This window comes from Alligator mississippiensis, chromosome 5, assembly GCF_030867095.1.
Source record: "Alligator mississippiensis isolate rAllMis1 chromosome 5, rAllMis1, whole genome shotgun sequence".
Lineage (NCBI taxonomy): Eukaryota > Metazoa > Chordata > Crocodylia > Alligatoridae > Alligator > Alligator mississippiensis.
In genome coordinates this window covers 182,060,265-182,087,164 of record NC_081828.1, presented here as the reverse complement: position 1 = coordinate 182,087,164, position 26,900 = coordinate 182,060,265, and the positions used below count along the sequence as shown (strand labels likewise).

The 26,900-nt window shown below is 40.5% G+C and overlaps 1 protein-coding gene across 1 annotated transcript in view; it reads right to left on the bottom strand.

Moving 5' to 3' along the window:
* Positions 1–26,900, bottom strand: part of LOC102567543 (macrophage mannose receptor 1-like) — a 75,588-nt gene that overhangs the window by 2,615 nt on the left and 46,073 nt on the right. The window contains exons 14-27 of the mRNA XM_014601567.3: positions 25,682–25,717; positions 25,413–25,576; positions 24,133–24,200; positions 21,455–21,549; positions 20,509–20,651; positions 18,385–18,499; positions 16,580–16,767; positions 15,762–15,864; positions 12,754–12,983; positions 9,771–9,936; positions 5,599–5,748; positions 4,732–4,848; positions 3,977–4,144; positions 772–813 (exon numbers count right to left, since the gene is read on the bottom strand). Of these exons, the coding sequence (XP_014457053.1) occupies positions 772–813; positions 3,977–4,144; positions 4,732–4,848; positions 5,599–5,748; positions 9,771–9,936; positions 12,754–12,983; positions 15,762–15,864; positions 16,580–16,767; positions 18,385–18,499; positions 20,509–20,651; positions 21,455–21,549; positions 24,133–24,200; positions 25,413–25,576; positions 25,682–25,717 (1,785 nt within the window). The remainder of the gene's footprint in view (positions 1–771; positions 814–3,976; positions 4,145–4,731; positions 4,849–5,598; positions 5,749–9,770; positions 9,937–12,753; positions 12,984–15,761; positions 15,865–16,579; positions 16,768–18,384; positions 18,500–20,508; positions 20,652–21,454; positions 21,550–24,132; positions 24,201–25,412; positions 25,577–25,681; positions 25,718–26,900) is intronic.

Genomic DNA, 26,900 nt, shown 5'->3' with positions numbered 1-26,900 from the left:
GAATTTCAGGATTCAAAAATGAATATCTGTTCACTTGCTTATCAGTTCAATCTATGAAGCTTAGACTAACTTGCAAAGATTGAATCAATTCTGCCTCAGGCTTTTTAACTGACTATACTTAGCCAATAAGACCAGCTTTAAGAGGTGGAACAAAGTGCAAAGTATTCTGTATATTTCCCAGGCAATATAGCAGTCATTATATATATATATATATATATATATATATATATATATATATGTTAAGGCCTGGTCCAACAAAATCCTGGCTGGAATGATCTAGTTGGGGATAGTCCTGCTTTGAGCAGGGGGTTGGAATAAATGACCTCCTAAAGTCCCTTCCGAACCTAATTTTCTATGATTCTATGATTATAAGTATTTATAGACTGAGGGTGCTGTAGGCTTAGGCCCCTGGTTCACTGGTTAACCTACAATCAGGAATATAGTGAAGCAAGACAGTATTTTATTTCTGAATACTTTTTAAAATAAACACACATACAGTCTGACTGCAGAAAACTGCAAATATGGAAGGAGAAGAAAAAAGGAATGTCAGGCTCTCTATCTCAAAAATATTAATTCAAAACTCACTCTTACTGCAGAAGGAAGAGATTCCTGCCTTAATATGTATGAAATTTTAGCATTTTTCATATTTAGCATTTTTCATAAAACATAAATAATGGTTTATATAAAAGTAATTATATTGGAAAACAAAATAAACAAACATGATCTTATATGGGTTTCATTTTAAAGCTATTTGCAAGAAAATAGTCCTACCTTTACCATTTGCTAGATTTTTGATTGATGCAATGTCAACAGCTGCCAAATAAAAAGAAACACACATTGTCTAAAACTGCAATATCTGCATGTTATTCTTAAACCTAAATATGCAATAAAACACATATGGTACAAAGAAGTTTTTCTGTATTTTCACTGATTTAATAAAAATAATAAAAAAGCTAACTGTCCCCCCTGTCTTAACTTGATGTTCATTAGGATGGAACCAAAACCACTTGAGTGATAGATATGTTTTATTTACATTTTGATTAATAATGAAATAATATACAAAGCATAGTTTGACTCTGACTCAGCAAGATACTTATCAATGTGAATAGTCACACTGATTTCACTAGGTCTAGAGAGATGAACAACTTACTACCAGTGAAAAGGGAAGTAGTTTTTTTGTACATCAGCTACTCTGCAGTAATTTCCCATGTGCATGCTCTTAGATACTCACAAATGAAGTCTAAATCAGAGTAGTTAACCCCTCATTCACTAAGGCTATAGTACCACAGCTTAGCTTCTACTTAACCCGGGGTGAGAGCTCATACATATGGGCAGTTATCATGGTACAGCTGATGTATAGTAAACCTTTGCCTCTTTCACCATGTGGTAAGGTGCTCATATGTTGGCGTGGGTGGTGGCAGCACTGGGAGGGTGCTACGGGGGAGCCTGCAGCCACCCCAAATGTCACTGTAGCCCCCCCCCAACCCCCTTTCAGTGCTGCTGCCACTCACCGCAAGCCCAGCCCAGCTCAGCCCCCACCAAGAAGACCCCTTTCAGCCCTGGCTCCACGGGCATTTATCACCCAAATTATCAGCCACATCTGGAACCTAAACCCTTATTTCCCATAGACCCTTGGTATCTTTTACATGATTTCTATTTGCACAGTGTTTTTTCAAAAATGTAACCACCATGTAAATCGAGGCCTGACTGTATTTAACGTCAGACACGTGCTTAAATGACCTTTCTCTATGCACAGAGTTATTTTAATTTGTTATTCTTCTGATAAGTCTTCAAGCCTGCTTAAATGTATATTTAATTTGAATCCCCACAAAACAGCCAGTGGCCCACCCTGCTTTCTTCTGATTTCTCTCCCTGATGTATTACTTGGTGCAAAGATGTTGAGTCCTGCTTAAGAATTCACTTGTAGGGGTCTTGGGGATGTCAAGTTATCCAAATTGGCTTGATTATCAACTCTCCTACAAACCTGACATAGCAGGCTTCTGATGGTTCCCCATTCCTTGCCCATATATGCTACACTGAACAGATCTTAGAATAAGAGAGCAGCTGGCCCCACTTATTGAATAATGAAAAAATGACCTGATTTCCTATGTTATACCCAGACTATTCAAGACAGGTTTTTATTTAATGTGCTGTAGTATTCACAGCACACAACTTTTGCATTCTTAACCTCCATCCTTACACATTTCTTTTATATCAGCTGACAGTTTTCTAATGCAGTTTCTTTATGCTGTAGAATGAGGGCGCTCTCTGAAAGTCTTTTGAAATTAACACCTCTAACACTGAGCATTTCGATAGAAACTAGATGAGACTGAATCCATGAACACATTTGGCAGTATAATATTGCCTTTACTGAACCATGTGCAGAAGCAGACCACATCCTTTTGGCATTGTCCTGGACAGGACTTAGAAGTACCATGAAGCATCGCATCTTGGGAGGGATAGCATATTCCAGCATATATAGGAACACAAAGGAAATGTGTCTACTATACCACAAGTTAGGATGGTGCAGCATTCACTTATTAGCCACCTAATGCAGGTTCCGAAATGCATGTGTAACTACAGCCTGTATAAGACCGCTCCTTGCTCCATCACTGACTTTTGCACTTGCACTAAAAGGACCAGACCCATCCAATTGCAAAGGTACAATCGTGTGTCAGCACTGATGTAATGCTTTCCAGGATGCTCATGATGAAAAAGAACATTCAATTCTGACCTCCTGAGAGAAAATAAAAAATTGCCCTAAAATAGGAACTCCTTTATAAAGACCCGACGATGTCACTTGCATGAGAAATTGTTATCTGCTTTTGGAGACTTTCAGTTCTTTTAGGAGAAGAGAGTAATAATTGGTGAAACTCAGAAAGTTCAGAACCTTTGTGGTTTGCAAAACTGGACAGGAAATCAAAGCATTGTACAATGTTGCTCTTTGAGCTGAGTCAGAAATATCACCCAGTAGCACGACTCATGATATTTCTCTATTTCTCCTTCCTGCCAAAAGCAGATGACCCTGAATCATACAGAAATAAAACATAAAAAATAAGTGCTAACTGAACCTTTTTTACTTGCTTTCCAAAGGTTTCCACAGGAATTTGAACAATGATTTCATTTTATTTTTACTTATCCAGAATTAGATCGGCCACTTCACTTTAACAAAGTACACCCTGTATCTTCACACAATAGGAGGCAGACAAGAAAATTGTTTAAATGTAATTCCTGTTGTCTGGAGGGAGAAAATTAAAGCTAGTAGGAAAAATGGAAGAAAAGCATCACAGAGCCATTTAAAGTATTTTCAAAGATTTGTGGTTATCCTTAGATACTTTTTGAACATTCTTTGACATGGCTGACAGAGTATAACTTTATAGAAAAGTCTGAAGCATGTGCAGCATAGAAAGGGCCAATATCCTGCTTACTTACATGTACTAATAAAATGTCAAGTCACCTATTTCATCTATGGAAAGAAAGCTGGGGAGCTTGCCTACTACAATATATTTCTGAGCATATAATAAACTGTAGAACAGCATTTAACTGGCCTGTTTATCGCTTTTCAAACATGTTTTAAATTTACAGTCTTTACTTAACATTTTTTTAACTTGCTTTCTTTTGATTATTTTTCCCTTTCCTCTCTTTGTACCAAATATTTCATTTGAGAGCAAATACCATTTTTGTCATGTTAATAATTATATAGTTACTTAACATAAACTGTGGTTTGTGACAGTTTAGTATAGAATACAAAAATGTTTTTATACAATATTTACATGTTTATAAATGGGTCTTTGAGTATGTGGTATTTAAATTATGTACACATACATATATTTTTGGCACTGTATGATAAACAAACAGCAGAGGGAAAATGTTGTAAATATTGTAAGCTAGACAACTCAAACAATACATATCCTGTGGTCTGACCATTAAAATAAAACCATAAGCATCAATATAAAAGAATAAACATATCACTTACTCTTTGCTTTTTTACAAACAGATTTCTTTTTGGAAGAGCAGGGAATGGTATTCCAGTACCCAGATGAGGCAGATATTTCCACACAGTAATCAGAACGATTACTTGAAGGCTCCCCTTTATTCCAGTTGACAAAATCTACTGCAGCATTGTCTAGCCATAACCACCCCCCTAAAGTTATAAATTTGAAAATGTATTAAAAGGGCAGAACAAATAATCAACAAAGATATTAATGAAATGTGTCATCAGCTGTTATTATTTTTTTCTATTTTCTGCAAGGGATTTTTAATATTTCTTTCTGTCATTTATTCCATAATATACTAGTAGATTTTACTTCCTCTTATTCTTTTACAAGGGACAGTAAATGCAGATTATCTTAGATCTGGATATTAGGGCTGTGTGAAATTTCATTGAATGTTTCAATTTGAGGCTGTTTTGATGCATTTCAAGCTTGAAACAAATTGAAACAAAACAAAAATTCATGGGCCCTACTGTGAATGAAACAACAAAAAACTCATAAATCTCTTTTCTACAATATTTTAAGGGATCTATTTTGGCTGGATAAGAACAAAATCTCCAGTTAAGATTTCTAAGCAAAACACTTCACATCTTTTTTTATAAATTCTTCAAACTATTTCCTGATGAATTTCTATTTTCTATGCATTAGATCCTGATAGGTTATGACGGCTTTTTATAGTTATAGACAGTCTGTTTCATTCAGAATATTTATAATAAATTATTGAAATTAAAATCATTACCATCCATATTTCTGTATATTCCTGCCCAAAACCCACTTGTCTTGTCTGCAAGGGGCTCAATACTGACAGTTAAAAAGTTTGATTCAGCCAAATCTTCTATGGAAGCCAAAGTAGCTCCTAAAAAATGAATTAGGAAACAAATCAGCCTATGATTAAACACTTACTACTCCATCTTGCTTTAGAAACCAGCCTTTTTTAATAGTAGGAGTTTCTATTATAAAACCCTCTACAGGAAGTAGGCTAGTAGGGAATAAACAGGTTTATTAACAGGGAGTAGAGAAAGTCATAAGGATGCAGGAGAGGGAACAGTTTAGATCCTTGTCTAGAGACAGTGTACCTAGGACGGGGGATGGAACCAGGGCAGCAGCTGTCCCGGGGGGGGGGGGGGGGGGGCACAGAAATAACCACTATGGTGGCCTTGTGCATTGTGACTGCCCCAAGTGTGGACCAACCCTACTATGCCTCTGCTTCCCTATACCATGGAGGTAGCATATCCCAGGCCATCCACCCCTGAGCACTCTTTGACTGCTTGCTCCTGTATCTGTGCTCCAAATTGTGAAATATGTTGGTGAAGACAATCTAGGAAGTCCCTCTGCTGCCAGGCTCAAATCTTCATCTCTAGTGTGCCTGAGAACAACAATCTGATGTCCCATCTGAAATATTTTCCAGCATGTTTCTACGCCTGAAGCATGTGTGAGGAAGTGGGTAAAGTGGACTTAGGGCTGTACAAGCTGGGGCACTGCTGCCATACTGTACAGAAGCCCTTTGTCCTGGGATTCAAAATAACAAAAACAGTGCAAAATTCAAAAGAACAAAGTGAGCATTGAAGTGTGATATAAAGAAAATACCAATACAATTGCTTCTTACCCAATTGAAGGCACTGAACAGATGCTTCACTCCATTTTATTTCATCAGTATTAAACATGTAGCAATGACCATGGAAAGGAATCCAAGATTGGTCATCATTTGATTCAGGGCATTTTCCAGGAAGTTGTGGAGGGTCTGTAGGAACTGTAACTGTTAAGAAAGGATAGATGATGTCCTGGCCCTGCTGAAGTCAATGTAATTTGGGCTATTTTGTTATTTCTTCTATATAGAATCATTTTTAAAAATAGGGCTCGTAAATGTTAATAAAATGCTGTCAAGCACTTTCCTGTAATTGGCAGTTATTACCCCATAAAGTCACACTTCACTCACAATGCAACAAATAAAGGTCTGAATTATTCATTACTACTAGAGTTGAGTGAAGTTCTGAATATTGACACCAGGAAAAATTCTGAGTACAGGTTTCCCTCGATTTATGCAGATTCTTTATATGCGAATTCACTCTTATGTGATGAGTATATTTAAATCCATAATTAATTATATAAAAGGTAAATTCACTCTTATGCGATCAGCGTAGATATCCGCCCTCACCCCCCACCCAAGTAGGTAAGTCTGTGGGGGGGAGGAGAAAGGGCCATGGCCCCACTCACCTCAGCCCTGGCTGCAGCAGCCCTGGGAGTGGCCAGCACCAGCTGCCTACAGCTGCTGGGCTGCATCATGGTCTGCCTGTCCCACTGCTCCTGGGCTCACCCCAGCTCCTGGGCTGCACTGTGCCCTGGTGTAGGCAGCTGGTGTCAGCTTCTCCTGGGGCCACTCCACCACAGGCTGGGGTAAGTGCAGGCAAGTGAAGCCCTGAATGGTGCAGAGCACAACACTTACCTCAGCCCTGGCTGCAGTGGCCCTGGAGCAGAGAACACCAACTGCCTGCACCAGGGCATGGTACAGCCCAGGAGCAGAGGTGAGTGGGGTCACACAGAGCATGGTGCAGCTCATTGGCTACAGGCAGCTGGTGCCAGCGACTCCTGGGGCCACTGCAGCTGGGGTCAGGAGGAGTGCAGCTCTGTTCCCTCTGCTTTGCTGCCTTGTGCAGCCCCTGGAGTGGCACCCCTCCCCCTGCCTCTTCCCTAGTCTCAGCCTCCCTCCTCACCATGGGAATCTATCCCTTTTTGTTACATTGTAAAGTGGGTTCGCTTTATGCAAATGCAATTTATGCACTGTTCTTTGGGAATGCATGTACAGCATAAATTGAGGGAAACCTGTAGTAGAGTCAGTGAGTGCCCTGTGGGAGAAGGGAGAAGGATAGAAAAAAACATCTTGGAATGCTGGAGGTCTGTGCTGTAGCTCTTCTCAGAAGAGATGGTGTACAGACATTCACTCTCTCAGGAGAAACTCTCCCAGATATGTTTTAACTCTGATTGTTCCAGCTTATTTTAACCCATTTTTGCTCTGGGAGAAAAATCCTGAACATCTGTACAGTCATGGTTTCTCCTAGGAGAGCAGCAACTCTCCCAGGAAAAAATGAATGTCTGTATATGGTCTTAGATGAATCAGCATTTTACAAAAGAAAACAATTTCACCAGGAGATTTCTGAGCACAAATAACTATTACAGCACATTGGAATAACCTGAAACTAGTGAAATAGTAGTGTTGTAGTGCCTTGGTACATAGTAGTTCATTCTGCATATAAAACAACTTTACACGTAGTCCAAGTGCTGGGCGGGTATGTGTAAATTAGAGTGGCTTTAATTAGAGTGGCTCTTGTAAGCTGCTGTAATTGAAGCACTGGCAATGTCTTGTGCGTTTGGTATTCCATGCTTCAAAATGGCAGCAGGGGCACTGTAACTAAAGCTTGTTGGATGAGTTTTAGTTAAAGTACCCCGTCACCATTTGAAACATGGAGACGCTGAATACACAAGATGCTGAGGCTGCTAGTGTGTGCTAATTAATTAACCGAGTCTGTTCTGACATGCTGTAATTACAGCACATTGGAACAGATGTCCCACATGTCTATAGGCACCCATAATTTCTTGGAGTCACAAAGAAACAATGCTCTTTGCCTTTACATGCACCTTCGTTGACATCCACAGAAGCTAGAAATACTGATCAAGGTCAGTATGAAGCTTAAGAAAGGAGGAACTAAAACACAACTAAAGCAAGAAAAATCGCCAGTCTAAAGAAAGCCAGGATTTTAGTAAATGAGAACATGGTGCAGTCCATCAAAGTATAGTCTCACATAATTATTACAAATGTAACTTGAATTTGAGTAGTCCTCATTTAGGCAACAGAAAGAATGTTGGAATACCTTATTTCTCTCTCGCTTCCTTGTAAGGGGCTCAGTGAACCACCTTAGGACCAATGACCCATAGGTTCTTTGGGTTGCCTATCTTCACCCAGTGATGAGGTATGCAATCAAACAAATGAAGCTTCTGACCCCTATGACATTATCATTTGGTAATACAATATTTCCCCACACCACCTGCTCTAGAGGGTGGGTAGAGGTGAGAAGGAGGAAAGAATGGGATGTAGCACACTCTAACTGTGCCAGACTTATCAGATCGTACACATTATAGCAACCAAACATATCCAATATCTGACCTGCTAACATTTATATGATTGATACTATGGCTGTGCAAAACTTCAGTTGCTGATTCTATTTGGCAGAGATTCAGCCCAATTCGGTGGCCGAATCTCCAAATCCAAATCAAATCAGGAGACCCTTTAATCGCTCTGAATTGATTCAGAAACTTCTGAATCAATTCAGAGAGATTTGATGATTCAGGCATAGACACAGCTTTAAATGCTGTTTCTACATACCTCAAGGTACCAGATGGTTCATGAATGCTGAGATGGTGGGGCAGATGGAGCGTCCTACAGAAGCGCAGGGGAGGGGATCCCAGTGCACTCAGCAGCGGACCCAGAAGTGCACTGGAAGTACTTCTGGTCCACTTCTGGGTTCGCTGCCAAGTGCGTGGGCCCCCCTCCCCCCCTTCCCTTTGGGATGCTCCATCTGCCCAAGATCACAGCATTCATGAGCTGTGCCTGCTACCTCAAGGTATGTAAAAAAAACATTTAAAGCTGTGTCTATGGCAGAATCACTGATTCTCCAAATTAGCATCGAATCTACAGATGCGGATTCAGCCAAATCGAATCGGGACAGTGATTCGAATAAACAAATCAAATCACTGTCTCCGATTCGGGCTGAATCCAAATCTGAACTGAATATGGCCCATTTCATAAACCCCTAATTGATACCCACAGGAGGCAATAAGTAGAACTGTGCATATCTTAAACATATGTAGCCATACATCACATTTTCTTAATCAAAATAATGATTGTAATAAGTTAATATTGGAAACCATATAGAATATTCTGGTATGCACATGAAACAAAACACAATATGGTGTTTTGGCTAAGTTTAGGAGTATATGTAAAACTGAGAATCAGAGTGAAATTTTCAGGATGCAAAAACATATGAGCTGGAATATGCACCACCAAAAGGATTGAACTGACATCTTTAACACAAAAGTACCAAGTTCTCCAGGGTTTTAAACCTCCATACTGCTACAGTTAAAAGGACTCTATTGTAACTCAAGTGATAAAGCAGGGGAGGCTGGGTTCTCTCTCAAAGACTGTTTATAAGTGCTTTGTGAAATTCATATATGCAGTCTGTAGAATCACTACGAAGTTCAATCTTTCTGATTATGCCAATGCATGTCCCACAGCCCGCTAGCCAACAATCACCAGAAACCATGGCTAACAAGAATTACCAGGTCTAAGTATTCATGCTGCCCTTCAACCACTGTCTATATTGGCTAGTAACTCATCACCTTATTGCGTTCATGTTGCTTACTTTCAAGGAGCAGAATATACCTTCATTGATGAAAGCCACTTCCAAAAACTCTAATGTATTCATGTAATTTGATAAGTAGACTCCTTTTACAGGCTCCTAAAGAACTGTGAAACATTTCCATAAACCACATTTTACATTTTGCTTTAAGGGAGAACTTTGAGTCCCAAAAGATAACAGGGATCTATATCAATGAATAGTAGTGCTTTGAATGAATCCACTGTGAATGAAAAATGCATTTTGAAGACAGGTTGTCTGTTAATATATATTAATTATTCATATATTGTAGTAGAACCAGATCCAGCCTCCAGTGCAGCTACTCACGCTCCATGTCACAAAACCAAAATTATTCCATTTGGCTGCTTACCATCAGACCATTTACAGACAGAGAAATACTTTTTATCACAGGATGCTGTCTTCCAAGCTCCATCAAGGTCTAAATAAACACAGGCTATGCTTGCTTTTGGTTCCCCATGGGCCCATTTAGCATACTTGAGTCTCCTGTTATCAGTCCATTTGTAATAACCGTCAGTCTAAAAGCAAAACAAACTTAACTGTGATTAACATAACAATATTCAAAGTAACACCAAACAGCCTGCAGGTAATAAGAACAACAAGCCCTATACTAGTGGTTCTCAACCTTCTCAGACTCAATGCGATCTCAGAAAATGCCAGCTTTCCCTAGTTTTTTTTTACTATGGAAAAGTAATAGAACAACTCTGCTGCAAAGAGAAAGACCACAATGGGTCAGGATGCTTGTGATATTATGGATTCCTGTTTGAAAAATCTTGGTTTACCTTATGAATCATGTGTAAATGTTTGCACCTCATGGCACCCTTAAAAAGATCATACACCATCCCAGGGTGACACAGCACCCTGGTTGAGAATCACTGCCCTATACATTCAGATTTTGATGGTCTCTTAAAGGAAAGTTGTTGCTGCCCTGGTGTTACTGAAGCTCAGCCTCTTAAGGAAGAGTGTATTGGAAGAGGTAGCTCCTCCAGAGATGCCATATGATTTCTAAAGTAAGGCTGTATAAAAAGTATATGGCTTACTAAGAAGACAGATAAAAATAGGAGCTAGCAGCCAAGAATAATTTGGGAACTCTGGCCCAGAAAAGCTGTGTGGGAAAACCGGGAGGGATTAGTAATGAAATCTGAAGGGAAAGAACTCTCCAGTATGACAGTGAGGAAAACACGGACCACATCTAGACCATAGGAATACCGAATTAGGGAGTGCCACAATTTGCCAGGCCTGTTCTGTACATAGTATACTCCAAGACAGATCTATTGAAACTTCCTTGTTGTGATGCCAGGTGCATGTTAACAAGCTTGCTCTCCCAGGATTATCTATGGTGATATCTACTGATGTACTAATGCTGCTACATTACACCTGTTTCAGGGTCCAGAGTGTATGGAGTGGGCCTGGTGTACTTCACTACAACCATCTGTGACATGGACCTCTGACAGGGTAACAGGTCTACGGAGCTCAGGCTGGACCAAAAGGAAAAGTTTTTAAGAGACACAGAATTTAGAAAGATGTTGAAGACAGATGAAGCAATTAAGGAAAAGGCCTAGGCAATATAGAATTGATGTAGCCTAGAGGCTCAGATTTGAAGTTTATGGTAAATTGAATCCAGCTGGAGGCTTTCAATGAAGAAGGAAGACTTTGTCAGGGTATGGAACACAGTAGCCCTTGTAAAGGCAAATAACTATTCAAGCATACCCCATCTTAGCAGGATAAATGTACTTGTGTGGGCTACAGAAGAAAAGAATCTTTTTTTTTGAACCTGTGTGAACATAACTGAAGACCTACTTAATCCAAGGCAAAGATGGCCAACCTGTGGCACAGGTGCCACAAGTGGCATGGGCAGCCTCTGTGTGTGGCATGCAGCAGATCTGGGAGGGGACAGGCAGCAGAGTGGCAGATAGGACAGGGAACAGAAAACAAAGCAGAATGGTTAGGAAGCACATGACAGGGAGCAGAAAGCAAAACTGCAGATCAGGCAGGGAGCACAGGGCAGGAAACAGAAAGAAGAGGAGCAGATTGCGTGGGGGAATGCGATCTGAGGGGCACCCAAGGAAGCCTCTGAGCCTCTATCTAACACTCTGTAGTCACGTGGCACAGACAGAAGTGACAGTTTTTGAGCAATGGGGCCCGTGAAACGTTTTACAGATGTGACTTAACACACATGGATGGCTGCAGATTGCTTTTAAAATTGCCGATTCTGTGAAAAGTTAACCCTGGTTAAATCAGGCATTACATTAAGGCACTCAAAAGCAGAGGGCCTTAGGAAATTTGTGTTGCCTCCAGGGCTTTATCGTGTGGGGGGCAAGGCTGGGCTGGTGGGTAGCCCTACCCTTTTGGGCTGTCAGGGAAAAGGGAAGGGAGCTGCTGGCTGCTGAATGGCCAGAGCTGGGAAGAAGGGGGTGGGGAACAGGACCCTCTTGCCTCATGCCCCCACCCAGCTAGCCCAGCTGGGGTATTGGGGGGAGCTGGGTTGGGCCCCTGAGATGAGCAGGATCCATTCCTGCCCCCCTCCCCCTCATTCTGGACACTCAGCAGCTGGGGGCAGCTAGCACAGAGCTGTCAGTTGCTGTAAAGGCCAGAGCTGAGGGAGAGGAGTGGGGAATGGAAGCCCCTCACTTCACTGCCCCACCCCACCTGCCCCCAGTACCCCAGCTGGGGTAGCTAGGGTGAGGCCCTGTTCTCTGCCCTTCCCACCAGGTCTGGCCATTCAGCAGCTGGGAGCTCCCTTGCTGACAGCCCTGGAGCTGACCTGGACTGGTGCAGGCTGGCTCCAGCTCCCCCACTTGCCCCTCCCACCCAACAGTCTCTTGGGTTTGGTGTGGGGGAGGCATGCGCTAACTCATAGTGCTTCATGTAAACTGCAATGAGTTAGAACCAGGCCCTAACATCGGTCTGCGCCTGAGGTCTGATTGCACCAGTAATCCCAAGCTACCTTTATTCTAGTTAGCTCATTTAAAAATGCTGCATAGATTGCGGGGCACGGGCATCATTGTAGACTCTATTAGCTTTCCAAGAAACCTGGGTACTTTCTTGGGTATCTGACACTGATGCTGCCACACATACTCTGCATTGTTACCTGAGCTAACTGCTTGTGTGGTAGCTTGTAAGGTAGCTTGGGTGATACACTCACTTCTGGTAACTACAGTAAAGACATGGTCTAATATGAAGATTTCCCACACACCCAAGGCTCAGCTTCAGACCAGCCCTGGAGTGTATTTCTGGCAGCCCTATAAAAAGCATGCAGCAAAAGTTAAAGGAAAGTTAGAGAGCTATTTAGAATAGTTTCATAATACCCAACTACTTCTCTTTGCTGTGCTTACCACATTGCTGTTGAGACCAATCCATACAGGCTCCCCAAATTGCAAAATCTGTATCCACAGGAACAGAGCACTGTATATATCAACAACACTGGCAAGTTCTGCAGATTTTTCCCTGCAGGTTTTTTGTGCCTCTCCCCAATTTGTTTTGGAATGAATGACAGAATAGGTACTATTATCATAATGAATCAAGTCAGAAACTGGAACTTTTGGGGAATAAAATAATTCAGGCTCTGTTGTAAAGAAAGAAAAAAGAAAGAAAGATGTGGTACCACTGAGCAACAAATATATGTATTACAACAGAACCCAAGTCCTTCATATCTGTGTGATCCACAACCAATTTAATGCAAAGCAAGATCCCAAATTAAGGACCAGCTATTCAACTGTTGATTTCAGGTTTTACTCCAAAGGGTACCCTTCTCAGCTCAGCTGCAGCTGATCAGTATTCCCTGCTAGTAACTGGAGAAGAAGCACACTATGAAATAAAAGATGCAGCAAACAGCTGGAACACCTCATGCAGCTGTTCTCTGCTGTTCTGGAGGTGAGGGTGGGGTTTAGTTACCTAATCTTGAGAAGTATCTAGGATCTACTCTATTGCAAAATTAACATCACAATCAGTAAGAGAAAAAAAAACCATTCCTCATTTAAAACCCAGGTTAAACAGATATTTTAAAGACGACTTCAAATGGATAATAAATGTAAGCAATGTGCTTGGCAGAGGGGGAAGATAGTGGGATATGTTCACTGTTAAAACCTAGACACAGGAACACATACAGATCAGGTTACAAGTGAAAGCTAACCAGATATCTATTACAGAGTGGATTTCTTCCTAACCAGCTGTGACAGGAGGTCACATATTTAAGTCCAGCATGAGATCTACATATTACTTAGGTCCTCCAAATAGAAGTAAGCAAGGGTGAACTTAATCCTATAGAAAGAAGCAAACAGACAAACAAAGCAACTGTTCTTCTTCGCTTTCCAAGGTATAGGTAGAACACTAAACCAGCATTCTCCTGTTGGTGCTCCATACCCAGAAGCAGGATCCTCAGGTTTGGCTCACTTGAGCTAAATATGCAACCGCAAAGGACTAGGGCAAAATTTGACTGAAACTGCCTTTGTGGTCACCCAACACTGATGGCACCGGCAGATTGCTCTTTGCCAGTCAAATGAAAACCCCAACTACTCTGGCAACTTTATGTCCTTGTTTGGAGGAAAGGATGTGATACCCAATCTGCTCTGAAATGGAAGCCACCATTTCCCCTTACTTCTTCCTGCAGGCTCTGTAATGTTCCGGATGCATCTGTTCCATAGCTAGTTCCTAACCTGAAGATCTAGAAGGGAATCTGGGTCATGAGTTTTCAATTCCCCAAATAATACCAATTATATTTATGTAGCACTTGCTAGACTCAGATGGGCTATGTAACTATTTTTAATGCCAATAATATAATCCACAAAAATGCTTTTGTTTAGTTTTTAATTTTAAGACATGGTTTAGTTGCAGCCTGCATACCTGAAGTCACTTCTGGATTTTCCATATATTCAGCAAGGTATCTATTACACCATTTTTGTTTTGATTTTATGAATTAAGTAGATACAAAATTATGCAACAGAATTATGTGCATACAGACGTCTTCACTTACGAGAGGGTCAAGACTAATATAGGCAGCTGTAGGCCTGAGGCATACAGGCTGCAGGCAGAAGAGTTAAAAAGGGAAGTTCGTGCCATGAAAGTTAAAGCCCAGTAAACAACAACCACATAGTATTTCAATACTGCAAAACTGGTAACTATTTTTTAACTTTTATTATGGTTTAGCATCCAGGAACAAACTTTCCTATTTCTCAAGCCAAGATTTTCACAAGTTATTTCTGAGTGTATAAGTCAAATTAAGGGCTTTGATTTTCAGAAAGTGTTAAACATCAATCCTCTGGATGTCAGGTTCTTTTAAGGTTTCCCAGCCTTGGAATCCAAAAACTGAAATATCCAAAACCAGTAGTTATTTTTCTAAATGTTGGTGGCAGCCTGTTAAAGGGAAAATTTAAACTTCCTTCCTGTCACACAATCAGCACAGTGGATTAAATCCACTCCTCCTGGGTAAAATCTAAGGAAGCAAAGCTGAGCTGAAGGGGAAATTCATTCAAGGTCATAAAATGCAGGTCTATTATGATCCTTTGGCTCATAATTGCTATTCCATCTGGTATCCAAGCTGATAAAATGACAGCTGAAGCTCTCTGATACCAGTTGCTTGAGTGCCAAGAGGGCAAATCAAATGTGCAACTAGTATGCCTCAATAAACTCCAGCCCAGTTCATGCTGGAGTCAGCTGCTCCTGGGTACAGTATCTTCACATGTGCTGAGGACCTTAGCAGTTTGAGCCATGGCAGAGCCATCCTGGGCTGACAGCAAGCTCAGGGATAAGCCCCGCTGGGGCCATCCCTGGGGGGGCAAATTGGGGTGGCCACCCTGGGCCCCATGCTTTGGGGGGCCCTACGCTGGCTCCAGCCACTTGTCACCTCCCCCCACCCCCACCAACACTGCCGCTGGCTTCTGCGAGCAGTCGCCATCCCCACCCTCCAGCCCTGCACAGGCTGATATGCCCCAGGCCCCGCACACCCCTAGGGACGGCTCTGGCCCCAGGCTCCAGGTGACAACGTTGAGGTGGAGGGCACAAGAGTGCCCAAAGTGTGGAGTCATATGGATGAACCCCCCAAACCTGTTGTCAGCCCAGGGCTGCTTTGGCCTGGCTTAAGCTGTTGTGGTCCTGGTCACCATCCACACATGCTTTCTGTGCAGTAAATGATTCTGCTGTAAGATAGCACTGCCCCTGATGGAGTTAATTAATTTACTGTGCCCTAATGCCAGCACACATGTAAACAATGACACTTTACTCCAGAGGTAATTAGTCAATTCCACAGTAAAGCATACATGTAGATGCACCCAGTGTATACACAAGCATAGAAGCCTAAGGGTTCATAAATGTGTTTCAATTGAGAAGGCGGTGAAATGGAACTCACTGCTGTCCATCTGGCATACATAGCTTTTCTTATGTTGACAACCTGCAGATCCCCAGTATCCTGTTTCTTCTACAGATCTCTTCATCATTGCGATGCAAGCACTCTACAGAACAAGGATACAAGAATTTGTAGGTAAAAGTGCAAGAGTGGTAGAAAATTAGACTGTTTGCAAAAAATCAGGTCCAATAGACAGTTTTATTCTCTAATTTCTAATCCAGTACATAATATAACAGCATTTAACAAGGGAGAATGAGTAACTATTTTTTAAATGTAATTTTAGGGAAAGAATTTTTTTAAATCCTTTACGATGCTCCCAGGCTATTCTTGGTGTACAGGAGCATGCTAAAGAGTATTATTAATCTTTAATGTATCCATTCATATTTAATATACTGGTTTATTTATTTATTTTAATTCATTCCATGTCAAGGTGAAGAGGTAATAAAGCAAAGTCTAAAAAAAATTGAAGAATTCTAGATATTGTCAATTCAATAAATTCTGCTATCATCCTGGACTTCTACAAATATATATACACATACACATATATACATACATATACATATATGCATATACATACACACACACACATATATATACACATACATACACATGCACATGTATATACACATGATCAGAATTGCTAGTATGAGTGTAATAAAAGTTTGAACCCTGTCCTTAGAGTATTGTACTACTTTGATCTGAAGTTTACCTGTATACTAAATTCAAACTGCAAATGAGAAACATGTTGAGCTGTTTATATATATCTGGATTTGCTAGCTAGCTTATGGTTGGTTAGCAATATTTGGTCTGTTTATGTTTACCTCCTGGTTGAGATATATCCTATCGCCCCAGTAGCTATCGCTGATATCGTTTTTAAATGTGAAACCTTGGGCCCACTTGGAATAGTCAAACACACTTCCATCTGTCCAAAGATAATCCTGTTCAGTGTTTATATCAATCAGTCCAATCCAGGTTTCAGACATATCCTTTATATGTAAGGTGAGAAAGGCTGAAAAATGCCAAAGGTTTTAGAAGGATTGTCTTTCCTCAAACAATAAGGACACTTGCTTGTCCAGAATTTAATCTATGGCAACAGCAAATTAGTTCAAGGACTAAACAGAAAAATCTTGCAAGTGTTCTATTACATTGTATAACTTTAGATTCATGTCTGATGGTGAAATGGAAGGAAATGTATATAGTATAATTTAATGAGACAGAAAAATTTATTTAAGTACAATACTAATGGAAGATTCTCAGTATAAAAGCCCCACCTATAGTTCCCCAGGAAAAAGATGCAGTAACAAGTTATAATCAACATTCTTTAGGATCTTGTTCATCATGCTGCAAGGCTTTTCTAATGGGAGCAGAAGTACAGGAAGTTATCAGGGGCTGGTGAGTCATAAACTATGGTAATTGCAGCCAATGACTGAAGTAAATGGATCTTTACCACTGGCACTGCCCTTGCTACAGTACTGTTTCCTCCCATATTTGTGCTAAATTTTTGTAGTGCTTCAAAATGCTATGGCAATTATAATGCTACAAATGCATTTCTGTCCACAGCCCTATAACCTGTTCATAGAAAACAACAATGTGGGTGTGTCTACGTGTGCTTTTACATGTGCTGAAACTTAATGTGCATTTGCCCAGTGCACATTAAGGTGATTTAAGCATTGTCTACACATGCTTGCGCTAATGCATTAATGTGGTGTGTGGACTGACTTGGGACTAAAATCTAAAGTTAGTCCCAAGTCAGTCAACATAAGGGGCATGTCTACATGTGTATTTATGCATGCCTAAACTCAATGCGCCTTTGTTTAAGGCACATTAAAGTGATTTAGGTGCTCATTTACCTGTGGACGTGATAATGCACATTAAGGCGCATTAAATTTAGCTGCGAATAGCTAGGTCATACTAGCATACATCCAGATGTGCTAATGTGCATTAATGTGGTGTGTATCCATTGACGCACAACATGTTAATGTGCATTAGCACATCTACAAATCTACACATGGGCTAATTCAACTTAGCTATTTGCGCCTAAATATGACACCTGTTTTATCCAAGTGTCAAATTTAGGCTCACATAGCTTTAAATCACCTATTTTAAGGCACATTAAGGGCACGACCTTAATGCACCTTAAAATTGCAATTTTAGCTTAAGCCCACTTAAAAGAGGCACATGTAGATATGCCCACACAGCGTTAATGCACCTTAACACATCCGGATATGCATTAAGGTGAGTTAGCTATTCGTGCATAAATTTGATACCTGCATTTGCCCTATATTATTATCATTATTCCCTATATTTAACTATTGCTTGCAACAGCAGCATACTATATTATAGCAGCTGCAGCTTTGCAGTTTAACCAATATTTATGATTGTTTTAAGGCAGGGGTGGGCAATTATTTTGGGCAGAGGGTTGCTTACTGAGTTTTGGCAAGCCATCAAGGGCAGCATGACAGGCAGCCCAGGGCAGATTAATTAATTTTCTAAATTTTTTAGGGGCTCCGCGGGCTGAATAGAATGGCCTGACAGGCCACATCCGGCTGCCGGGCCACATTTTGCCCACCCCTGTTTTAAGTAAACCAGATGAAACCTTATTTACCACGAAGGGATCTAGATGTACCTTGCACTTGTTCATTATGTATAGAAGCCAGGTTTCCTCTTAATTCTATACAAGCATTTCTTGCCAAATGCCAGCTCAATCTTTCTTCTTCATTGGCACCCAAAATTTTATAGCACTGTGAGGGGAAGAAAGGATTAGACAGATACTGTTGTGAAATTCTAAACAAAATGTAAATTATAGTTTAAACAGTTATAAGTGCGCATATAGTATGAGAATAATGTGCAGCAAAATTTCAATGGTGCGAGAGAGTTTTAGCCAGAAAAAAAAGCAGGAAAAAACTTAAAACTCTGCAAAAAAATTTGTAAGTACTGAAATGTTTTGTTGGACACTTTCAGTGTTAAATTTTTACTTTTGCCTTCAAAATAGCATTTAAAAACATGAAGTAAAAGATGAGAAGTTAAACAAAGAAGTTTAATAACCCAAAAATGACACAAACTTTTGTTTTGGGTTGTGCAAAACATTTCAAATCAAATCTCTGTTTCAGTTCAACCCAAATTGATTTTTTCCCCATTTTTTTCAGTTTGTTTACAAAGCTCCAAACTCCATCATACATGACAATGATCATTCAAACCTGACGTGTCCTAGATGAATGAGATCTGGTTTAAGTTCATTAAACACGAATTTTAAAATGTTATATTATGATACAGAGTATTAAAGTGATGCTGTTTGGGCAGCACTATGAAGGTTTACATACGCCAGTTGGAAAGAAGTTCAGTATAACTAAGAGAAGACAGTGGCCATTTGTGGATGGAGCTCTGGACTAGAAATTAAGAGATCTGGGCTCTGTTATTTGCTCTGATGTTGGCCTACAAATCATTTTGTTGTTCCATGGCTCAGTTGCCTGATCTGTTAAAATAAGGATAATTATATCTATTTCCCTTGTAAATTACTTTGAGACCTATTGATGAGACGAGGTAGTTATTATTATGCAATATGGCTTTCTTTAACATATACTTAAGCTTCACATTTCTAGGAATTTACTGTCTGTTGAAAGGCTGTGTCATTTTCCATTCAGCTCAGGTGTAGCCTGTAACATTGGGAGCATGAATTGTGCTTTTTTAGGGAACTTATTACTTTTTCATTCTGTTTGAAATTTAACCGAAATAAAATTCACTCTGACTGAAATGATATGACTGCTCTTTGTCTCTTAAAAATATTATGGTTTAGGGAAGGGTTGAGATGACACAGAGAAATCACCTGAGAGTAATAAGCAGTGGAGTTAACATCTGTTTATTTCTAGACGTTTTGTGTAAGACAAACAGTCTGTTTGGAAATAAACTTTGTGCACAGTACTTTTGGTGTTTCTGTTTTTCCAGGTATTGCTCAAGCATGCTTCTTGCATGAGGTTGTCAGAGTCTTTGAGCCAAACTCCCAGTCCACTGGCTAATCTTCCTCAGTTGTCTGAGTGCAGAATATGAGTGATTTTATTTTTAAATGAGACTGTCTATTCCCCTGTTTCTTGCCCTTGAAAGAGCATAACTGAGTTCCTTATTAGTTTTTCATAGCAGTGTATTTCTGTTTAACACAGTGAAGGAACAATTTAAGTCTGAAGTTTTTTAGAATTGATTTAATTGGGGGGAGGGAGGGGAGCTGTTATTTACTTAAAATGTGACCGAATAAGTTTTTAAAATTTTCTTTCATTCAGAAAACTGTTTACACTTCTAGTTCAGTATATCAGCTGCCATTTTCATTTACTACATGTGTTTACATCAAAAACAAATTGTAGAAAAAGAAGGCTAGTTATGGTAATATTATATTCAATAATAATACTTTTTTAAAGAGAAGCAAGACCTGAGGAAGGACATTTCACGTCCAAACCTTGTCTAACATCTCTTCCAACCATACCATTGGTCCAATAAAAGATATTGCCAGAAGAACCTTGCTTCTTGCACATTTTTTGGACCATCACAAGACCACAACAGCCCAACTATTCTGTTAAAGTCATTAATTAATGGTATTAGAATTTTTAACATGGGTATGACATCACCAAACTCAGTCAGCCAATTAGAATACACCTTTGGATGATGCTATATATGATGCAATATAAGAAAAAGTAATAAATTATTTGTTCTATATTTAATTCCTCTGCCCAAATATTATAAAAGGCCTGTTGTGTTACTGAACCTGATTGTTAAACAAAAGCCAAGTTTCAAGGCATCCTCCCTGAGGTGAAGATGCTGTAGGAGCAACTCCTGAATGAGCAGAACTATTGTGCCTTTCACAGATGAAAGCATTTCGAATTCCACAGTTTATTTTGCTCCAAAAACCTGAAAATAAGTTTAAAATAGAGTTATTATCTGGGATTGACATTTGTGGTATCAACCTCAGAAAGGTGAGCCTCAAACTTTGTCAGTTAAACAGAACTGAGATTCCATTGAGAACAAACAGAAACTGTTGCACACAAGCCCTCTTTCACATAGCATTGATGCTTGCCCCAGAATACCTCAAGGATGGTATCATAAATCATTCCCACCTCTTTATGGTTTAGTTCTGAATATATGCATATAGATTCATAGATTCATAGATGTTAGGGTCGGAAGGGACCTCAATAGATCATCGAGTCCAACCCCCTGCATAGGCAGGAAAGAGTGCTGGGTCTAGATGACCCCAGCTAGATGCCTATCTAACCTCCTCTTGAAGACCCCCAGGGTAGGGGAGAGCACCACCTCCCTTGGGAGCCCGTTCCAGACCTTGGCCACTCGAACTGTGAAGAAGTTCTTCCTAATGTCCAGTCTAAATCTGCTCTCTGCTAGCTTGTGGCCATTATTTCTTGTAAACCCCGGGGGCGCCTTGGTGAATAAAACCTCACCAATTCCCTTCTGTACCCCCGTGATGAACTTATAGGCAGCCACAAGGTCACCTCTCAACCTTCTCTTGTGGAGGCTGAATAGGTCCAGGTTCTCTAGTCTCTCCTTGTAGGGCTTGGTCTGCAAGCCCTTAACCATACGAGTGGCCCTTCTCTGGACTCTCTCCAGGTTATCCACATCCCTAATATTTGGGACACATTTTTCAATTCCCAGTAATATATTTACATAAACACATGATCCAAAGATACTGTCATTTTACTTACCAAAATCTTTATGCATGACCACACATTTTTCATTTCCAAAGCTAGGTTCATTTGGGGCCCAGGCTACATAGTTCACAGGGGTTCCATTCATCCAGCTAAAAACACCAGACATTAGCTCCTGGCTATGTAGTCTCACAAAAACTTTAGTTTTTCATGGGTTTTTCATTTGACAAAGATATTAAAAGAAATATTGCTTAACTAGTAATGTGAGCTGTCATGAAAGCCCCAACCATCAACTAGAAAATATAGACTTTATTCAGTAGTAGTGGTAGTACTAATACTACTTATTCCATAGTAGTAGCTTCAGGCTACATCCTCATCAATACCCTGTATAATAGACATTATAAAAATGTATAATAAAAGGCTGAATTCCTCAAAAAGCTTACAGTCTTAGAAAGGCAAAACACCGTTCTTCTCAGTGTCAGCTTTCTCTTAGTTCCTTTAGTAATTCAGTATGGCTGAAACCTGCCATTGCATGTTGTGGAGACTTGCTGCATTTTTCATCCACTAGCCATATCAATCAGTATAGAGGAATTAACTCTAGTACCTTTTCTGCCTACCTCATTCCTTCTAAATGCTTTAGTGCAGTTATTCTCAACCAGGGTGCTGGGATACCCTGGAGTGCTGCAAGATGCTTTGAAGGGGGATGCAGGAGCTGTGAGTAACTAAACAGATAAGAGCAGGCTCAGGCTTTCCCTGCCCTGCCTCTCCCCTGCGCCCAGGGAGACCATCATAGAGGACAGTCTGGTTGTCCTCTGTCCTCTATTGATACGGACCTGGACAACCTTTATGTCCTGTATTTTTCTCTTCAAGAAAAATATCTGTTTATCTACTCACACTTCCTGCATCCCCCTTCAAGAGAAAAATAGAGGACATAAATGCATCGGGTTCCATATCAATAGAGGATAAAGTAGCAGAAAATTGGAATGTCCTCTATGATGGCCACCCTACCTGCACTCCTTCTCCTCCTGCTTCGTCCCTTCTGCAAGGAGGCAAGCACAGTAATACAGGCAGTCCTCAGACTTACGACACAATTGGGTCCTGAAAACTGCGTCTTAAGTCAAAACATTGTAACTCGGAACCAATTTTCTCATAAGAAACAATGTTATAAATGGGGGATTGGTTCCTGAACCAAGGCCTAATACCCTATTTTCACTTAAAATACCCCAGAATTTTGTAGTCGATCACTTATAGATAAGTAATATAGCTACATTAATATATTTATATTGTAAATAGCAATCATATTGATTTGGAAGGACTTTTTTAAGGTGACTTTGCTGGACTTTTTGAAGGGCTCTTGGTTGGACTTTTTGAAGGGTTGTTGGCTGGAGTCTTCTCAGGAGTCTTGGCTGCAGGATTTTCTGGAGTCTTGTCTGTGTGCTCATCTGGCCTTGAATATCTGGTCCCGTGCTGCTCTGGCCTGGATGTTCGGTGATGTTCGCCTTTCTGTCACCGGTGTTCCATTGAGTGGATATTTACCCCAGTGTAGTCTTTCACAATCTCGCCTGCCACGACTTTGAATCTTCCTTCAGTGAAGGGTCCAACCACTGGGAGTCTCTTGACAGTGGGACATCTGTCTGGCTGTCTTCTGTGAGACTCCACCTCCCCTCTACCTCGCCCTTATACCCAGCCTTGACGGGTCACCGATGTTCTCTTGGCCTGATCCCTGACTGTTGAGTCCCTGAAGATGTTCGCCAGGGTGGTCCTCTCTGCCTACGGGTAAACAGCCCGTGATCTTCCACCTGCAGCCTGAGGCCATCCCGTTTTCCCTGAGGCTACCCACTACCTAAAGGCTCAATTAACAATCAGGCTCCACGAGCTCTACTCCTCAACCCCTCCAACAGTGGGAAACATAAAATACACAAAAAAGCTCGCTGATATACACTGAGGGGCCCAGCTGCCCCTAATTTCCACCTTCCCTGGCCTACTGACCAATACCCACCCGATATTAGTTGGCCTATGTTTGGCCCTATATGTATCCAAGGTAGCCTACGGGCCACTCCCCCTTATTGTCTGCTGTGGGTCCTGCTGCAGGTAAGTATTTTTCTTTTTCTTTTCTTTTACTTTCAGTTCCCTCCAAGGGTTCCTGCCCCCGGGGTTCCTCCCTGGCCTCTTCCCTGTGACAGTCTGCTTTCTTAAAGAAAGTGTACAAGGAAGTTTGGACAGATGTTCTCCAGGGAGATGAGTGACATAGTGAACTTGTTCGCTGGCATGGCATGGCATTGCATCAGATCAAGCATTGTAAGTTGAAACTGGCATTGTAAAGTTGAAACAGGTGTCAATTTATAAACGTTGTAAGTATGAAACGTTGTAACTCGAAATGTTGTAAGTCAAGGACTACCTGTACTGCACCATACATATCCATAAGAAGGCTCACAATCCCAAGAACGAGAATCTGCTGAGCTTTGTCTCTTTTGAAGGAATAACATTTCAAAACATGTGCAAACCAAACAAATTGATGAACACTTAGGAATGAATTTTACTCACTCACTCTTTTCCAAGGATTTATAAATATATATTTTTTAATATGAGACTTGTCTACTGAGACTATGTACTGGAACACATTTTTGCAACAGAGTTATCACACTTTTGAAATGGAAGCTCCCACAACTCTTTAATTTAGCCATGCTAAGAGTGTCATTAATTATTGCAATCCTTACTGCTGCTTCTTTACTTACCTAAACTTTTGATCCAAGCTCCCAGATAAACCAATGAAATATGAATCCATTCTGTTTTTATAGTGAATCTAAGACAAAAAAAATTAAAACATTTCTTTTTATATCAACTACATCCTGGGAAGGGCTCAACCATCACTGTGGTGCAGTTTTCCTCTTTTGTGGTTCCCAGATTGGGTACTTTGTGGTTCTGAGATGCACATGTATAGAGAAGATAAAGATAGGGAGAAGGCATAAGGGGTGCATGACAGAGATGTACAGCATTGTCTCCTGGCTGCACAGCCTTACAGAGTTCTAGCAAAGGAGATAGCCCATATAGGTCTGTGTCTCCCTTCTCTGCCAACATTCACACACCCTCTGTCTCTCTCTTTCCTTCCCCAGAGGGAAAATAAAGGGGACAAATAAATACATAAATTCCAAAATAGGGCTGTGGTCCAGGGTTTTAATTTTGTTGCCTTTACTTTTTCAGCTGCTCTGCTGGATCTCATTCTCAAAGCACTCTCCTCAGGATATTTGAAGCATTTCATATGTCTGACACACTTCAAAGGGTGACTGGACAGATGTACATATTTTTTAAAGTGCTCCAAAAATAACTTTGTAGAAAACAGTAATTTCTCAGAAGCACTTCATTTTGAAGCACTTCCTGTTACATCTGATAGTCTATGGAGAGCAATAGGAGCTTGCTGGATCCTCCAGCATCCCACAATGCTCTGCTTTTTCCTCTCTCTTTCCATGGGGAGAGGGATTGGAGAATGAGGCAGGCTGTCAATGTCAGTGCTCTCCTGTGTCCTCTGCCTCTGTTCTCACAGTGTGCCCCTCTGTTACAAGTGAAAAACCTGAAGCTCAGGACACGCCCTATTGGAACTGGGAGATCAACAAACTAGCTAATAGTTGTTAGATTAAACAATAAAAGCCCAGTACTGTATGTATGTCTCAGCCAACGTGCCTGCTACACTTGGATTTTGCAAGCCTATCAGGTGGGAATCATTATTTTGCATTATATTTAGGTTGTTGCTAAGAAGGAGCCAAAGAAAGAATGTAAATATAATGAACAAACCAAGCTGGTCAGATAAACCCTGAACAAGGTGCAGTACAGTTATGGAAGTACTTCACTGCACAATCTCCGAAAGTAAACTGCACACAATCCATATTCAGCAGAGGATCATAGGAAAGTAGGGCTAAAATGGACCTTATATGGTCACCTGGTCCAGCCCCCTGCTCAAGGCAAGATTAGGCTGAACCTACGTTGAACCTATTTCTGAAGCAATGTATTTGGTCCTTACATATCTCCATAGGAACTTTTGTTCGCTTTCACTATCAATGACAACAAGATCTGCAAAATTCTTCCTGCACATTTCTTGGGCTTTCTCCATATAGGTACTCTCTATGCTGAAATAGTACCATTTATCTTCATGTTTAACCCATTCATCATCACTGACTTCATATTCTGAAAGATAAAGAAGTTATATAAGCTATACTTGTATTTGAACTACATAAGTTTTGTATATCATACAATAATATTTATCTGGCAAAAGGAGAAAAAAACCCCTACCAAATATGGTACTTGGTTCAGGTTTTAGTGATGCACCTGTAAAACAAAAAAAGCATAAATAATACTTCTTACATATCTATCTAAGGAGATTAATTTTATGTAGTAGCTAATGACTTCATGATTAAGTGAAATACTAAGTATAATGTATGTGCTTTACAGATTTTTGACATATGACATAAGATTAAGTTGAAAATGTTTACATTTATAAGAATATTATTAAATAGTTACATTTCAATAAAAACATCAAGGTAGTGGATTGCAGTAATCCTCCATGCAGAAAAAACATTATGAAAACTACAAGTTTCAATCCATTCCCATTGCAGGCACTTTACAAATAAGATAAACACTTTGTTTCGGCAAGGCAAAATGAACGAAAAAATAATTTTCCAGTCTTACCTGTCAAAGTACTGGCTCACCACTCCCCTGCCTCCATTGTGGTGTAGAAATCATGATTTTTTGCTTAAGACATGCACTCAGAATTTCAATGTCTTATTTCAAAGAAAGAAGTGTGTGAGATGTGAATGCATACAGGGTGCATCTACACATGTGATTAATGTTCATGAATAAACTTCAGAGCTTTTTGCTTCAGAGTTTATTCGTGTGCTGCATGTGGAGCCCATTCAGAGCGGCCCAAGTGGGCAGAGAACCCAGGGGGTCAGCCTGCCAGCCCATGTATCCTCCAAAGAGGCTGTGGAGTGGCTGGCTGGGGCAGAAGACACTCCAGTCTGGGGGCTGCCTACTGGCTAATGCTGCACTGAAGCACCTTGTGCACCAGCCAGCCAGGGCAGTATCTGCATGTACACTGACATGCACAAAAAAACTCTGCATCAGGGTAGTACTTGTATTTAAATATGTTTAATGCACAGTTAGTTAATTGCACAGTAAATGTCTCATATAGATGCACCCACAGTGTCTTTCATAAAGTGAAATCATGGTTTCAGACCATCATGATGCACCGTAGCATATGGTTAATTATATCATTCAAATTCTTTTCATACTAGAGGAGTAAGAACCAACCACACTGAGGTGCTCAAGTTGTAGTGAGATGTGGCCCACCTACATCAATGCAAACCAATCACAAGGACTGAAAATTACACAGACCTCATATAAATATCATAACTCATAAGACATTCCCAGTGTCCTTCTTGACTTCTACCATTCTGTTTGTTAGATATATATGCCACCTTCCCAAAAAAGACTCAGGGTGGCTTACAGTAAA